Source organism: Orcinus orca, chromosome 19, assembly GCF_937001465.1.
Source record: "Orcinus orca chromosome 19, mOrcOrc1.1, whole genome shotgun sequence".
Classification (NCBI taxonomy): Eukaryota; Metazoa; Chordata; class Mammalia; order Artiodactyla; family Delphinidae; genus Orcinus; species Orcinus orca.
Genome location: NC_064577.1, coordinates 51,675,479 through 51,692,911, shown reverse-complemented (window position 1 = coordinate 51,692,911; position 17,433 = coordinate 51,675,479). Strand labels below are relative to the sequence as shown.

Below are 17,433 nucleotides of genomic sequence, written 5' to 3'. Positions count from 1 at the left end.
AGGGCTCGGCCTTCATGGCCCTGTGAGAGGGAAGGGAGGAGCCAGGGGGCTCCTGCCCCGACCTTTAGGCTGCACCTAAGACGTGGACAGGTGCCAGCAGTACTGGAGGAGAATATGGTAAAGCTAGCAGAGACATGGTTAACAGAACCTGGCGTGGATTAGATCTGAAGAGCAGGGGAAAGGGAGGCACTGAAACCAGTTACGAGTTTGAGAGAGAGAGGGGAGGTAGTGGTCTGGCACTGGCAGCACTGAAAGTATACACATGACAGGATTCAAAAGGCACCATCAAACAAAACACATGGCCAAATCTGCATTACGTGGCCCTGTGGAAGCAATTGTTTTCTGTACTATAACAGCTTGCATGCCTATCTCTCCACAGACCTGGGTCTCCTGGTTGACAAGTTCCACGTCCTCAGAGCCTGGAACCTAGCACATAGCAAGCACACAACGCAGAAAGAAAAATGGAAGGAAGAAATGAATGGACGGATGATAGCAGCTCTCAGGTCCTGCCTGTAGGATTCCTAGACCCCGAAGTCTTATATTTCAGGACCTTTGAGGGCAGAGGGGTCCTCCTAGTGATGGCTGTAGGCAAAGAGCTGTGTCATCCACACAATGGGAAAAGATGGGGGAGAGTAGGGGTTGGGGGATCCGGAAGAGGAAGAGGAGGATTTGAGCAAATAAATACCCAGCTAAAGTCAAGGATTTACATTATCACCATTGGCTGCAATACAGTAATAGGGACGCACTGAGTCCCCAAGAAAATGAAGTCAGTCTTATTAACAAAGATGCATAGAAGGGAAAGCCCTAGTAGTTCTTTTCCCCGGGGGAAAGGAGAAAACCACAGGGCTGCTAGGAACCACCTGTGATTGCTCTCCCTTTTTTTTTTTTTTTTTTTTGCGTCATTCACATAGCTCTTCTCATATAACCCAGAATTATGGTTATCTGTAGTTATGTCTCCTGTAAGATCTCATATGGACTGGGATTACGGTTTTCAGTAACTATTCGTCCACGCTCTCCTCAAGAGCAAGGAACAGTTCTTGGCCTTCTTTGTATTTACAGCTAATACTGAGCTATAGGCTCAGCTGTACCAATTTTTAAAATACTGAAACACTCACGATTGAGCTGCTGCCCCAAGCCGCCCCAAGTACTTTCTGCTGTCTCAGCCACACTGGTACCTCACCGGAGACCTCCCGAGGATCTGGCAACTAAAGGATTAACACCTGGCAGAGCCAGCATCCTACGCTATGTCAGTTGTCCACTATTTTGAATGTCACCCCTGTTGGACCCTTCTCAGCTTCCATCAACCCTCTGGATGACTTGACCCGTTCTACCATACCCAACTCTAGTCTCCTGTCCCCGCCAGACCCATTTCCCCTGAAAACTCACCAGGCTGGGCTGGCAGCACCTGGCAGTGTGGGTAAGGGCATGGCCTACCCTCTGGGGCGCCAGAACTCCATTCGGAAGGCCCCTCCCCAGATGGGTATGGTCCTAGGGGCTGGCGTGTAGTCAGACACAACCACACCGGCTGTGAACTTGGGTAAGTAGGGCCTGGGGTTTCTGGTAGCAGCCTCCTGTCCAGGCCCGGAGGTCCGAAGATCAATGGGTGGGCCTCTGGGGACCAAGGATATGCCAGGTTGGGGCCATAATGGGGAAGAATCTGGCACACTCGGTGTGCGGCCAAGTCCTGGGGTCGAGAGGCTGGGGAGGGCTCTGAGGGACTCCCCCGCCGTTTCCTCTGTGTGTGTCGCACAGGGAGGCTGGATTTCTGCAAGTGGAAGAGGCTGCTGGGACCAGGGCTGGGGCTGGCGGCGTCCGCTGGCCCGGGGGCTGGCTCGGTGAGGGCCCTGGGCCGTTGCGGGCTGGGGAGCTGTCCTGACGGGGCTGCTGGGCTGGGGCTGGCTGCCTGCGGATCGGGTGAAGGCAGCTCTGGCTGGAGTTGTGTCCGAGGAATGGCAGGCCTGGACGGCGGGACTCCAGTTTCTGGGCCAGACTTCCTGCCGTGCCACTGGAAACGCTTTTTGTAGTGGCGGTGCCGGTGGCGGTGGTAGTGGACATGGCTGGAAACCTGGGTTTCCCCTGTGGGCACCACCGAGTCCAAAGAACGGGGCCGAGAGGTCATGCTAGGCTGAGCCTCCTCCCGCCGGCGCTCCCCTTCGGGGCTGCAGTACACCAGGGGGTCAAAGTCACTGCTCAGGGAGCTGCGGAAGGTAGAACTGCTGCCGTGGATGCCCTGCAGGCTGATGTCCGTGCAGTTGACCACTGAGTCACTCGAAGAGCCGTGACAGGGCCCTGAACTGGAGTCACTGGCTGGCCCGTCTGCCAGGTAGCCACTGCGTTCTGTGCAGTAGCTTTCTCCAGACCCGCTGCTGTCGTGAGGCCTGGCCCGGCGTGGGGGCATGGGGCAGGTGGCAGGGTGCTGCAAAGTGCACCGCAGGTGGCTCAGTCCCCAGCCCTGCGCAGAGGGGCTCTGGGCCACTGCCAGGCGCTGTGGTCCGCCTGGAGCCCGGGGATGTGCGCCTCTCGGGAGGCGGTGGTGCCGAGGGCCCACGCCTGGCTCCTGGGATGGTAGGAAGGGACCAGGCCGTGTGGGCCGAGCCGCTGCGCTCCGGGAAGGGCCCGACAGGTAGGCAGCAGGCAGGTGGTAGTGGGCATGGCCGGGATGCTGGCGAATGAGGTGGAGTCTTCGGCCTGGTTCTTGGTAAGATCTAGACGGTCCCAGGGACTGAGAAAGGGAATCTCCCTCTGGAAGAGAGAACCAACAGCACAAGTGTTTGACTCCACAAACGGAAGGAGGGTACATTCAGAAAAGCGTGGCTGTAATGTACTTATTGAGCCTGCATCGCCCGCAAGTTTGGACGACCAAGGACACTCCTAACCTGCCTGTGCCCGGGGATGCCCTTGCTCCCTCCAGCCAGTTGTCTCCTTGGGAGTTCCACTGTGCATGGCAAGCCCTGCTCCTCCCATCAGCCCTTTGGGGACTTGCACCCAGGGCCACTGCTAGCCCACACTGCACCTTTGGGTGAATTAGAAAAAGGCTCTCTTTCCTCAAGATACTTCACTTTCATCTTTTAGAAGATTGTCATAATATCCTGGTTTTGTTCGAACAGGATACTTTATTGCCAGAAAAGTAGAATAATAAATATACAAATCTTGGAATTCCCAGGTGGCACAGTGGTTAAGAATCCACCTGACAATGCGGGGGACACGGGTTCGAGCCCTGGTCTGGGAAGATCCCACATACCGGGGAGCAACTAAGCCCGTGCACCACAACTACTGAGCCTGTGCTCTAGAGCCCGGGAGCCAGAACTACTGAGCCCACGTGCCACAACTACTGAAGCCCGTGCACCTAGAGCCTGTGCTCCGCAACAAGAGAAGCCACCGCAATGAGAAACCCACGCACCGCAACGAGAAGCCCGCGCACCGCAATGAAGAGTAGCTCCCACTCACCACAACTACAGAAAAGCCCGCGCACAGCAACGGAGACCCAACGCAGCCAAAAATAAATAAACAAACAAACAAATCAGTCAGATTTAAAATCAACAAAGTTGTCATGAAAATACATCATAAAGATGACTGCAATGGAATGGCCGCCCCCTCAGATGAGGCCCCTTCGAGCAGTGCACAGCTTAAAGAACAACTGAGGCAGTCCTGCCTTCTCCTCAGCTTCAAGGCAAAACACTTGCCCAGAGGGAAGCCCCTTCTAGACCCATCTGCCTGCGCACAGGGGAGTCTTTGGCCCACCTCCTACCTACGATGTTGAACATGCAGAGGGGGCAAGTGCGATGCTGGTGCAGCCAGGGGTCCACACAGGTACGATGGAACTCATGGAGGCAGGAAATGACCCGTAGCTCCTGGAGAAAACAAGGGGTCTGAACCAGAGTTGTCTGTAGCTACAGCCATGGCCAGGAAGCAGGGCATTCCCGACTCCCTCTGGCCTCTCCTGACTGCCGCCATCTGCTTTCAAAGACCTCACGGTAGGACAGAAATGGTATGGGCTTTGATATCAAGTAGACCTGGTTTTTGCCACTTAGCTGCACGACCTTGGGCAAGTTTCTTAACAGACAGTTTTCTGCTGTAAAATGAGGCTAAAAGACTAATCTACCCCCACCCCTCACTGTCACGAGGCTGAAACGAGACGATGTCTGTAAAGCAGCCACTGCAGGGCCCGCCGCGTGGTACACACTCAACCAGCAGTAGTTCTCTTTCCCTGGAAAGCCAGGAAAATAACCAAACCTCAGGGCTGTCTGTGCACCTAGATGCAGCTCGAGCACTCACACCAGCCTTAAGCGCTTCCTCCCCCAAGCTCCAGCCTCCCTCCCCAGCCTGGTCATGGAGGTGAACCACGGCCCTGCCTTACCTGGCCCTCCGAGAACTCCTCCAGGCAGATGGCGCACACAGGGGCTGAACTGCAGCTGCTACCTGAGTCTGGCCACTCGGCCCGGGCCCTCCTGCAGCCGGGCTGGTACCTCCTGGTGGCCAGCTGGCTGATGGCCCAGGCTGTTCGCTGCTGAAGGGGATCCTGGGAAGAGGGGTGGGGCCAGAATGGGGCAGGGGCTCCTCTTCCCTCAGCCCTGGACTCCAGCTTGTACTCGGTTCCCGGCCACCCAGTTAGATCCTGTGACCGCTTGACCACTCCAAGGCGTTTGTATCCTCGGAGTTCCTACGTGGCTCTGCCCAGCAGGCTAAGCACCCCCATCCCATTCCCCACTCCTACTATTGATTTTCCTTCCCTCGATGACCCGTGAGAGCAACTTTTTATCCAACTGCCTGCTTGACGTCTCAACTTGGATATCTAACAGGCACGTCAAACTTGACAGGCCCCACGCTGAACTCCTAATCCCATGAACCGCCCAACCACACACCTGTCCTCCCGCAGTCTTCCCCACCTCAGTAAAGGGAATTCCGTTCTTTTCATTGCTCAGGCCAAAAATCTTGTTGCCATTCTTGACCATTCTCTTGCACTCCATGATCAGTCCCTTAGAAACCTGTCAGCTTTGCCTTCAAAGTGTATGGAGGGTCTAACTAATGCTCACCACTTTCACTGCTGCCTCCCTACTCCAAGCTACCACTACTGTCCCCTGGATTCCTGTAATAGCCTCGGAGCTGGTTTCTCACCACAGATCAGGTGAGGTCAGATCATGGCTCTCCTTCCGCTCAAAACCCTCCCATGAGTGGAAAAAAAATCCTGACAACGGCCTTAACAGTCCAATACCACTGGGCCCCATGAACTCTCTGTCCCCACCTGCTGCTCTGCCCTCTCACTCACTGGATTCCAGCCACAGGACCGTCTTGCTGTTCCTCAGACATAACGGGCACACTTCTGCCTCAAGGCCTTGGCATTTCCTGTTTTCTCGCCTCAATCACTTTCTCCCCAGGTATCTGCACAGATCACCCCCTCACCTGTTGAGGGTCTTACCTGTAATGTCATCCTCTCAATGAGGCCTTCCCTGGCCTTGCTTTTAAAATTTAACCCTGTCCCCTTTCCATTCCCTCCCCTTTTCTATTTTATTTTTCTCCCTGGCACACACCACCGTCTAAATTATTGTGTATTTTACTTATTTATTTACTTACATTTTACTTATTTATTTACTCATTCATTTTACCTAGAATGAAAGTTCCCCGAAGGGAGGAATCTTTTGTCTTTTTGTTCACTGCACTATCCCCAACGCCTGGAACAGTGTCTGGCACAGAACAGGCGCTCACTCTATTTGTTGAATGAATGAACAAATGAGGACTCTTGTGGAGGGAGGCTGCTGGAAATCAACAAAGTCATTTGCCGGGGGATTTAGGTGTAAACTGTTTCACAGGCGTAAGGGCACCTTCTTTCCTCACTTTGTCCTTCCTGCTCCCCACCTTCCCCCACACGTGCACTCGCCCACCTCCACCAGGGAGCCCACCCGCCTCACCGGTCTGCTGTGACGGGGGCGGCACCGGATGCGCAGCACCGAGGCCAGGATGACCACAAAGATGGTGCCCACCACCGTCAGGAGGATCCACACGTCATAATCTGGCTGGGGGAGCGAGCAGAGATGGAAAGGGTCACGCTTCTGGAAGGAGCCCAGGAGACACACAGAGAACTGGAGGGCCCCTTGAGTCTTCCAGCAGAGGGGATGAGGTTGCAGGTGGGCTTAGGTGGTCCCTCTCTGCCCACGGGCACTCCTCCAAATGTCTGCTGTGAGAGGTACTATCTCGAGACCCATGTGCTTGGGAAAAAGGGGACAGGGACCCCTCTACAAGGTGGAAGCTACCCAGTGAGCAGCTGGCTGAGCTTCCCAGTCGATGGAGAAATACCAGCCAGGATTCAGGGGGCCTGGGGACGAGGGTTTCATTCTGGCTCTGCTACTCTGTGCCATGAAACCACGATGCTGAAAAACAACTTTAGAGCTCAGCTGACCCAATCTGTTCATTCTGCAGATGAAGCTCAGAGAGGGGAAGAAACTTGCCTAGAGGTGCACAGCTGGTGGACAGAGTTGCGCTAGAGGGTTTCCAAGGTCTCTTTAGCTCCAGGAGTCTAAGGGCTTTTGGTGAGAGTCACCGCAGGAAAAAGTGCGGGTGACAGCAGGTGCTGGGGCCGGGGCTGGAGACCTGGCGTGCTTACCGACGTCGTGGACTTCTTCAGCTCAATCCTCACGTGGGCCTTTCGGTTCTTATACACAAACTCCATCAGCTTCTCGGCATCATTACCCCAGATCAACACCACTGGCCACGTCAGCCCCAGGGGCTGCTGCAGCTGCAGGAGGGAAAGTGCCCACAAGGGTGGCTGTGTCCTGACTTCTTCCCCGGCACATTTCTCTTCCTTCGTCCAGCCCCCTCCTCAAACACCCCACATCCCGGGTACCTGTTCAGCAGCAGCTCGATCCTCCGTGATGTCAAAGAGGACGGCGCTGGCTCCCCGCTCCCCCGCCATCCGGGCCTGCAGAGACACACAGCAGAGGTCCCGCAGGGGTCAGACACACAGCCCACCCTCGCCCCGGCCTCGCCCCGTCACGTGCCTTCCTAGGATTCTGCATGCACCACACCTCTGTACACTCCCACATATAACACATGCAAGGGGTCGGTGGGGTTAGGATCCCCTGCCCCGCCCCAAGCTCACCCAGGTCCGCTGCCTTCCAGGACAACATTCAGTCCTTCCTTTCGTAATGGAACAAACCCCTAACAGGGTTTAGTAGGTGCCAGGGGCTGGACTAGGCTCTAGGCCTAAGGACAAATAAGACACAGCCCCTGCCGTCAGGGTGCCTCCAGTCCGCCTTCACGAAGAAGTGTGAGAACCGAGAGCAGGGAGCGACCAGCAGCCCCCAGGGCCTGGGGGTGTGTGGTGACCAGTCCCCAGTACAGAGAGGTGGACAGCTCCTCCAGAACAGAACTGGGCTTTCCAGGGTCCAGCCCTGCCTGACAAGAGGAGCCTGCAGAGCATCCCGTCCCCCACCTCGGGCCAAGTTCCTGGATCCTGGGACACTGCTCTCACCCAAGGCGTCTACGACAGCCCCAGGCTCAGCCCGTCTCACGGCTCTCTCTCCCTGCCACACTCTAGTCTGCAACTCTTTCTCTGGCTCCTATTCAAGGACCTACTGGAGTCCCTGTCTGGTGCTTTATCCCTTCACCCCCTCCCTGAGGGTGGCAGTAGAGACTCGGGTTGGGAGGGACCCGAGGGGCTGTTCCCACAAGGACACAAGTGTGCACACGTGCACATGCACAAGCACATGCGTGCTCGCCAAGGCTCTGAGAGGACCTAGCCAACCAGGCAAAGCAGAGGGCAGAGCCACAAAGAGAACACAAAGCAGGAATCTGGGGGCTCTGGGTGTGGGGTAAGACCAGGGAGATAAGAGCTGAGGGGGCGGTGGAGGCACGAGGGCAAAGGACCGACAGACAGACCCTGCTCCGGCCTCACTGTCGCCTCTCTCCCGGGCGCCAGCGCTCTCCAGCGCTCCTCCCTAGGGCAAAGGCTCACCTTGCGAAGGCATCAGGCTGGGACCTCAGGCCCCTGGGGCCTGCTGATCCTTTCGGGCCTTCCTGCAGGCACTGAAGGAGTTAACCCTTCCGCAAGTAGTGCAGTCAGGAAGAGGAGCCGGGGCTGGGGCTCACACTCCAGCGCTTTGATCTCTGCTTCCCTTCCCGGTGAGAGCCTGTTGGGGCAGGTCTCCTGCCAGGCAGGCCAGGGGAGCGGCTGGGCTCCCGCTCCCTGATCCCTGCTCCCCAGGCGGCCGCAGAGGCCAGAGGGCCCCTCAGAACAGGCAGCCTGCAGGCAGGAGAGCCCCGGGAGGGTGGTGGAGACGCTCAAGTGGGGCCTCTTCGGCCAGGAGGGTACCTTCCCTCTTCCCTCCCTCCTTCCCTGAGGAGCTGGGCTAGGCCCTCTCTCTACCAGCACCCAGGCCCAGCCCAGGCCCAGGCTCGCCAGGCTAATTGACTGGAAATTCACAGGACTGGAGGATGGAACTGCTGAAGAAATGGAGAGGTCACAGCCTCCATCCTCCTCTAGCCTGCTTGTTCCCAGGAAGTCTCCCCCACCCAGGCGACCCCAGGCAAAAAGAAGCTGTCCAGTCTTCAGAGCCCTCCAAACCAGGGCATGGGAGCAGCCCTAGGGGAAAAGGAGGACTCCTTCTGCTAATCTCATAGTCCATGACTTAACCAAGGGGTGGGGCGGTCACCCGAGTAGTCACAGAACTGAGACTCCTGGATCCTCAGTGCTACCAGGGCCTCGTGTTTCTCATCCCCAGAATGAGACCCTGAACCCAGCCCAGCCTGGAAGAGCAGGAGGGAAGGGCAGAGACTTCCTTCTCTGGAGATGTTCTTACTTCCCTACCCCTCTCCTTTTGAAGGGTTGGGGTAGGAACGGTGGAAAGTAATTACCCTGACGTTCAAACACCCCAGCCGGTTACAGCCCATAATTACAAAGTTGTAAAAGTGATCAAAGAGAGAGGGTTGGCCAACAGGGGAAACAAACAGGCCTTTCAGACAGTGGGTGCCTGTGTGCAGAGTTCTAGGACTCAAAAAGCAAGATTTGGGGCCAGATGGCAGCCCACTCAGGGGCTACCCATGCTGCCCTGCAGTCCGCCCGCACCCAAGCAAGAGGGAGGGAGGGAGAGAGAGAAGCACTTCTTCCAGACCAGAACCTGGAAGACAGAGAGGACGGGCAGGCCCTCCAGACAGGAAGAGTGGGCTTTAGAAGGACAACCCAGAGACCTCTTTGGGAGCTGCAAAGATTCAGCCAGCCCTCTAAGAGCAGCGCGCAGGCTGCCCGTGGCCTTTAGCAGTGGAAGCCAATACGTTCCAGGACTTCTGCACTTCCCTGCACCTTAGATTTTCCTCTCCAGACACAGTGACAGTCACTGTGTATCTCCTCCTCATCAAAGATTGACTGAGCACCCACTGTGCTCAGGGCACCAAGCCAGGGAAGGCCAAGCCCTCCAGAACAACTCACAATCTAGCTGTGGAGACAAAGCATATACGTACGATTATAATGCTGATAACAACATTCTCGAGTACAAATGAATGAAGCGGACCAGTCGTTTCCAAACCCTTTTTTTCACTGCAGAAAGCCCTTCCCTCCATTGTGCCCCCCACAATACACACACGCGCACACACACACACACACACACACACACACAGACTGACACAAATCGTCAATACAAAACATATAAAAGCGAGCTGAGGTTGAGGGTGGGATTAGGGGTAAGAAGGACCCTTGGCTTCCCCCCAACCCCAGCCCCTGCCAAGGCACCTCCATGAAACCTGGTGTGAAAAGCACGGCCAGAGACCCTGGCAGCACGCCAGGAGGGAAGCCAAGCTCCCAGTAGCCCAGCTGGGCTGAGCCAGTTAGGAAAGATTCAATACAAGAGGTGGGATTCACCTAGGCTTGAAAGCAAGGGGGAGGAGGAAGTAGAGGGGATATAACCGTTATTGAGACCCACTCTGCCCAGACTGTTTAGGTTTGAGTACTAAATCTGCCATCAACCATTAGCTGTGAGACTTTGGGCAAGTCACTTAACTGCTCTGTGCCACAGTTTTCCTTTCTGTAAACTAGGGCTAATAACAGGACCTACTTCACAGGGTTGTTCTGAGGACTATATAAGTTACTCCACGTAAAGCCTTATAATATGCGCCTGGCACATAGTCAGTATTCCTTAAGTATTTATTTACTTATTTGTATCTGTCATTAGGCCACTCTTAAGTATTAGTTATCATCATATCAGCTATCGCCATGTGCTTTGCGTACATGATTTCATTTACTCCTCACAACAACTCCATAAGACAGGCATCAGCTCCACTTTTGAATTGAGGAAAAAACAGAGGCTCAGAGAGGCTGAACAACTTGCCCAGGGTCACACAGCTGATAAGCAGTGGAGGCAGAATTCCCACCCAGGACTTCAGCCTTCCAAGTACCTGGTTAGCAGGGAGTGTTCTCTGTGGTAAGAAAGGCAGGCCTTGCACCCAACTTTTTTGCCTCCAGAGCCAGCTCCTTCCACCAGGCAAAAGGCCACTGCTCCAGCCCATGCATGAGGGGCTCAGGGCCTGGGGAATCACAAGGATGGCTGTGGAGTTGCTAATGAAGAAACAGAAACCAATCTGGGTGACTGGGTAGGGGGAGGAAGGTGGTATGCTGACAAGAATGAGAGTCCAGAAGAACTACAGTGAGGGTCAGAGATCAAAAGAGGGAACCATGACAGAAAAAGGCCAACCTTGTTAACTGTGAAAGCATAGGATGACGATGCCAATGACAAGGACAGCAGTGACAGCTGCAGTCATTTACTGAGTGATTGCTGTGCGCTTGGCATCTGTACTGTCTCCTCAACTCCTCATAACTACTATAAGATATGAGCCCTGTTACTGTTCCCCTTTTACAGATGGGGAAACAGAGGCTCAGAGAGCTGAGCTAAAATGTCCAGGTCACACTGAGGGGCCGTGGAGAAGCCAAGCTCCAGACCTGCGGCTGTCTGGCTCAAGAGCCCCAGTTCCGGGGGTGGGGACACCACCACTGACACTAATTGATTGGTCAGAGCAGAGCTGACTGAGGTCAGTGGTTTTTTAGTTTCCTCACCAAAGACCCACCTTTCCCCTATGCCTCCCACAAGCCCTATATTTAAATATGTTTTACCAAACTAACTGCATTTATTATGCACAATTCATTTTCCTATGAGATAACTTGTATTAACACATTGAACTGATAGAATTCAACCGAAAGCAAAAATAATGAAGAGTTCAGTTAAGCCTGTGGGAAGTCTAAAATATTGGAAGTAGCCCAAAGGTCCACATTACTCCCTTCACAGACCTCCTCTGGGCCAGGGGATCCCAGGTAGGAGCTACTTGGTCAGGTCACAGGATGAGAGAGCCGAGGGATGCCTTGGACCTGACCCGCGAGAGAGCTTGGGGCCAGAGCAGTTCCGCAGAGAGATGCGGGGAGAAGACGGGCGAGGGGAAGCAGGGTGAGTGTGGTGCAGGGGGCGGGGGGCGGGGGTGGGCACGGGAAGCTCAGGCAGTGACCTCAGAAAGAAAAAAGGTCTCAGGGCAGCAGCCAAGGGGCTTCCTCTGAACTCCTGACGGGTTTTTGACTTCGTGTTTCATTTAGCTCAGGGACTATTTGGGCACTTGACGTACACTCTTTTCATCCTCACCATGATCACTGGGGTAGGAAATAAAAGTCCCGTTTTATGGTAGTGGAAACAAAGGCCCAACAAGGTTAATCGAGTACCTCAAAGAGCACTGACCACATGTTCCTTGTCACCCAGTGTCTGTTCACATGGCTCATTTCTCCTACAGGAGAGTGGTCCTCTAGGGGCGAGAAGAAAACCTCCTGTGTGGACACATCCCGGCGGGTTGCCGAGTGCCCACACGCACTTGAAATCATACGCTGCTTCAGAGGGACAGCAGAGCTCTCGGAACTCGTCCTCCTCCATCTGTCTGTCTCCCTCCCCTCTCTCTAACTCATACTTACCTACCTAACACTGGGCACTCATCTACCAAATGAATAAATGAATGACATTTGCCCATATTTTGCCAAGCCATGGAAATGAAATGGTCAGAGGTAGGGTAGCTTCAGCCTAACAAAATGCTGCTGCCAGTAGGACGCTTACCGTCCTACGGAGACACCACACCCTCCGGCTCCTCAGGTGTGTCCTGGACCCCATCTCCCACCTCCCCAGGGCCCCTTCTGCATCAGCACCAGGCTGGGAGAATATCTTCCCCTATCCGTGGGCACCACATTCCGAGTCCTGCCCGAGTCCCTGCCCCCTGGGGGATCACATAAGAACCCAGGCTGTTTCCTTGAGACTCATGGCCCAGGAAACAGCTCTCGGGAGGATCACAAATGCCCTGGGCCAGAGTTCAAGGAGCAGGTGCATAGGGCGGGACTGTCACCCTCCTCTTTCACCACCCCTGGGAGCAGGACCCCCGCCCCAAGTCTGCCTGACCGTGCCACCCACAATCTAACCACACTCTGGCTTGGGTCACCATGGGACTTTTTTCACGTATGTTCAGTTTTTCCAGCCAGAATGGGAGGTAACAGAGCGCAGAGGTTAAAAGCTCAGGTTTGAAAAGTGGACAAGGCTCGGTTCAAATCTCAGCTCTGCCCCTTCCTATCTCTGTCAGCCTGGCAAGTTACTTAAGCTTTCTGATCCTCATTTGTCTTATAGGTCAAATAGAGAATAACAATGTCTAGTTTTCCTGATTGTTGTGAAAAGTAAATGAGAATCGATATATAAGAAGTATCTATCCCATGTCCCACCTGGCACATGGTAAGCACAAAGAAAATAGTAACTAATGTTAAAGCAGGGGTCACGAATGCAAACGTTTACAGGCTCTATGAGGTAGCAGGCCAGTGGGGAGCATGGCAAACCAGAAAGCCCTTGACAGTGGGAAGGTGGCAGCTGCGGCCGGCTCCAGCCAAAGGTGCCCGAGGAAGCGTGGGCCTGCCGGTTTGCGATCTCGGAGGAAACGTGTTTTAATGGCCTCTGTTTCCACTCTTCTTGCATGATGCTCAGTGAATATTTCTGAGAGATGGAAAAGCCCTCCAGCTGACCCCCTCTTTGCTCTGATGCTAGGCAGGGGAAGGGGTGTAGGAATGTCCAGGTGATGGGGGAAGAGCTAGGATGGGGCACGTGCTCTAGATGACAGCCAAAACGTTCTGCTGGCACATGGCCGGTGGGGAGAGGACAGTGGCCTGAATTTCCACGTCTCTCAGACCAGTCATGGCTTATAAAAACCTGAACTGGGCACATCACTCTCAGGAAACAAGCAGACAAAGAGCACAGGACCTCTCGCAGTCCAGAGCTGGGCGCGCAGGGGTTCCGGGTGTGCGGGGGTCAAGTGCGAGTCTACCTTGCTGGCCAGTGACAGGCAGGGGCGGGGGGCCCGCTGGGGGCTCTCCAGCTTGACAATGCTGATGAATCCAGGCTCCAGATTGTCGTCGTCGCTGGCGTTGCACAGGTACAGGGGGTGGGACTGCAGAGAGAGAGGGAGAGACAGGTTAGGGGGCTCTAGGGAGCAAAAGCCACAGCTGGGAGAGCCACGCACGTCCCCACTGGTCTCACAGGTACCTGGCGGGTCTCCTGCTGCCCCGAAAGAGGGGGCCTTCTTATCAGATGGCCTCATGGTAAGCCAGGAGCCACCAGCTGTCATTTCAGGGGTGCCAGGGCCAAGGACACATGGAGGTGGGGGCAGATGGGAGCAAGGGGTGTGTAGATGAAGAGCCTGCTGCAGAGCCGTTCCAGCGAGCCTCAAGCCCTGCTTTTCCAAACTGGTCAGCTGCAAAGGGCTCTTCTCCTGGCCCCAGCCTCTCTCACCTCCTAATTCTGCTCCAGCAATCCCAGGCTGCGAGCCTATATCAGTGGCTTCAGAATCCTGCTTCCCTCCTCGCTCCCCCAGGGCGCTGCTGGGTGCTGCTGGGGCCTCCTGTCTCCTCGGCAGCTGTTGCCATGGAGATTCCCATCTCTCCTGCGGCTTGGGTCTTCTCACTTGGTGCCATCTTGTTCCTCTCAACAGCCCCCTTTGCTTATCCTGGGATTAAGCAGGGTGCTGATAGGGAGGAGAACTGTTTTGGGATGAGGCTTGGCTAAGGGTTAAGCCTTGAATAGCACAATCCCTAGGAGTCTGTCCTGTCCTCAGCAGTGATGCGGCCCGCTCAGCCCACCTGCTCTGAGCGTATGGCCGGTCCAGTCCGAGACCCTGAGCCTCTAGCCCGGCTGGTGCTGAGCAACGACTAAGGGGAAGTGGGCCTTATACACGCTAACAGAGACCAGAGGGCCCCTCATCAAAGGGATGAGACTGCCCTTCTATACACACTCTTCTCCTTCAGGGTGATCCTAATACCCCCTTGAATCTAATTTTCCTAGAGTCCTGTGACAAAGGATAATCCTATGGGCCAGGGGTTCCCCCATGGTGGAAACCCAGTGTATTCTGGCAAGAAAGGGAACTTCCTACTAGGAAGCTGCCCACGATTCCCTGGCTACTGCTGTTAGACTAAAGGACTTCCAGAAAGAACCATCAGAGGAACCAGAGAGAATTCTGAATTTATGAAGATGTTTACGAACATGATAATGTCAATGATGGACTGAAAAGCACAGTCAGGGCTTCCCTGGTGGCGCAGTGGTTGAGAATCCGCCTGCCAATGCAGGGGACACGGGTTTGAGCCCTGGTCCGGGAGGATCCCACATGCCACGGAGCAACTGAGCCCGTGCTCCACAACTACTGAAGCCCACGCGCCTCAACTACTGAGGCCTGCATGCCTGGAGCCCATGCTCCGCAACGGGAGGGGCCACTGCAATGAGAAGCCCGCGTGCACCACAACGCGCCCTGCAACTAGAGAAAGCCTGTGCACAGCAACAAAGACCCGACACAGCCAAATAAAGAAAGAAAGAAAGAAAGAATCTGCCTGCCAACGCAGGGGACACGGGTTCGAGCCCTGGTCCAGGAAGATCCCACATGCCGTGGAGCAACTAAGCCCATGCGCCACAACTACTGAGCGTGCGCTCTAGAGCCCGTGAGCCACAACTACTGAAGCCCGCGCGCCTAGAGCCCGTGCTCCGCAACAAAAGGAGCCACCGCAATGAGAAGCCCACGCACCGCAACGAGAAGCCCGCATACCATAACGAAGAGTGGCCCCCGCTCTCTGCAACTAGAGAAAGCCCGCGCACAGCAACGAAGACCCAACGCAGCCAAAAAAATAAAATAAAATAAATAAAAGCACAGTCACTTTTTGAAAGCACTTTCAGGCTATTTCCTCTCACTGTATCACTGCAGTCCCTTGAACATAGTAGGTTCTCAATACATATGCACTACCTCACTTTGAACTGTATCCTTGTGAATAGAAATCTTTGGGCAGGGGTGATGAGATGGGAGGGGTGTCCATTCTTGCTCCCAGAAATTAAGGACTATTGGTCTGGTGGTGATCGAGGTTTAGTGTGGGAGAAAGGTTATATATCCCCCTAACCCCCAGAAGTGGGCTAGGGCATGAGGTTGGGGGCTCTAGTGAAGCTGTAGCCCCCATCTCAACAAGCTCCGTTAGTCTGTCCGTCTGCCCATTCATTTCTTCATTCTACCAACACTGAAGGCCCTCTTGGTGCCGGGCACTGTTCAATGCAACGAGGAGTCAACAATGAATAAGACAGGCCCCTTGCCTTTAAAGCTCAGAAGACAAGCGTGCAAACACTGTGTATTGTGATGTTACAATGCAGGTTCATTCAAGGGCCTGGGGGAGGGCCTGAGGAGGGGGACCAACAATCCCATGCAGGAGGGCAGAGTGACCTCAGTGCTTCCCTGGGGACTAAATAGGTATGTGTTCACCCAGTGGACCCACAACCAGGGGGGAGGGTACGCTCCTGGCAGAGGAAGCGGCCTGCGCTGAGGGTTGGGAGGGGCAGTTAGGTCCGGCATGAAAGGTCGGCAAGAGCAGGGACCACAGATCTGTGTTTGAGAAGGATCTCCCTGGTGACTGCAGAGGACAGGCCGGTGTGGTGAGAAGTCAGGAGTCAGCTGCTCCAGCAGAACAAAAGATGTGAGACCTCCCTTCAGGAGAAGCCACAGAAGTCCGCTGCTGTGCGTGCTCCCACACCCTACCCACGGTCCAGCTTTCTCAAGATAACTCCAAGAGGCCTCTCACTAACCAGAGGGTCAGTGGAGATGGGGAAAGTCACTCTGGAGAAGAGTAGTCTTTAGAGAAGGATTTTCAAATACTTCACCACCACGCTGCCCCCAGGCCTTTGCGGGGGAACCAACGTGTACCGTACTGTAGTGCCACATGGTAGGATGCTGAGATAGAGGGGAAAAAACGTGGTGCAGTCACCAGACTTCCGTGGTCCTGAGCTAACTACTATGGAAGAAGGAAGAGGAGGAAATGAACCATTAGTAAATGCCTTTGGCATGCCAGAGCCTGTAGATGTTATCTCATTATGAGGTAGGTGTGCTCATCCCCACTTAAAGAAGAGGAAGAAGCTTGAGGCTCAGAGAAATTAAGGTCACACAAGATTAGAACCCAGCTCTGACTCCACCCTCTGGAGTTATGCAACTCCAAATGAAACACATAGCAAACCCACCACTGTCCATGCTAACGCTGCTGCTGCTGATGAGAGTGTACATTTATTGAGTAAAGATGGTGGGCCAGTGAGTGTTCGAAGCGCTTTTGTGTATTACCTCTTTTTATCCTCATAACAACCCTATAATTGTCTCCATTTTAAAAAAGAGGAGGGCTTCCCTGGTGGCGCAGTGGTTGAGAGTCTGCCTGCCGATGCAGGGGACGCGGGTCCGTGCCCCGGTCCGGGAGGATCCCACATGCCGCGGAGCGGCTGGGCCCGTGAGCCATGGCCGCTGAGCCTGCGCGTCCGGAGCCTGTGCTCCGCAACGGGAGAGGCCACAACAGTGAGAGGCCCGCATACCCCCCCTCCAAAAAAAAAAGAGGAAACTGGGGCACTGAACAGTTAAGTAACATGCCCAGGATTACACAGCTGAGAGCAGAAGATCAGAGGGAATGGAAAGAAGTAGGATAAAATAAAAAAAATAAAAATTAAGAACAATCTCCATTTGACTTTGAAAACATGATACCTTCCCCCAATTCATAACCAAGAAAATTTGCCTTCCTAATTATACATTCCTAAAGCATACAGGCCCAAACACAAGTCCCCGAAATATTGGCGGTAACTTCCAGGAATGTCTTAGGCCCTCTTCTCTTTTCACTTTCCATGGTCCCCCGGGTGACCCCAGCCAATCCCATGGCTTTGGTTTCCACGTAGAGGTGGTTAATTACATATGTGCAGCCCAGACCTCTCTTGAGTCCCAGACCCCAGGAGGGGCCTGGATGTTTCTGCCTGGAGAACCTTAAACGAGACACCTCAAACTCAGCATGTTCAAAATTGAACTAATCATTGTATCCCTCGAAACCGTTCCTCCAGTGTTCCCTGTTTGAGGGACCTGAGCCACCATCCACCTATTACCCAAGTCAGATGTTAT

General features: G+C 54.5%; 1 protein-coding gene across 4 annotated transcripts in view; it reads right to left on the bottom strand.

Annotated features, from left to right (window-relative positions):
• Positions 1-17,433, bottom strand: part of RNF43 (ring finger protein 43) — a 62,018-nt gene that overhangs the window by 2,293 nt on the left and 42,292 nt on the right. For 2 of the 4 annotated variants that reach the window (XM_033431703.2, XM_004271767.4), the window contains 7 exons: positions 13,312-13,434; positions 6,839-6,913; positions 6,599-6,730; positions 5,907-6,011; positions 4,358-4,519; positions 3,749-3,851; positions 1,387-2,742 (listed from right to left, as the gene is read on the bottom strand). In XM_033431703.2, the coding sequence (XP_033287594.1) occupies positions 1,387-2,742; positions 3,749-3,851; positions 4,358-4,519; positions 5,907-6,011; positions 6,599-6,730; positions 6,839-6,913; positions 13,312-13,434 (2,056 nt within the window). Of the gene's footprint in view, positions 1-1,386; positions 2,743-3,748; positions 3,852-4,357; positions 4,520-5,906; positions 6,012-6,598; positions 6,731-6,838; positions 6,914-7,948; positions 10,364-11,686; positions 11,789-13,311; positions 13,435-17,433 lie in introns of those variants that run through there. The other 2 variants (XM_049702326.1, XM_033431704.2) reach the window with 2 other exon arrangements.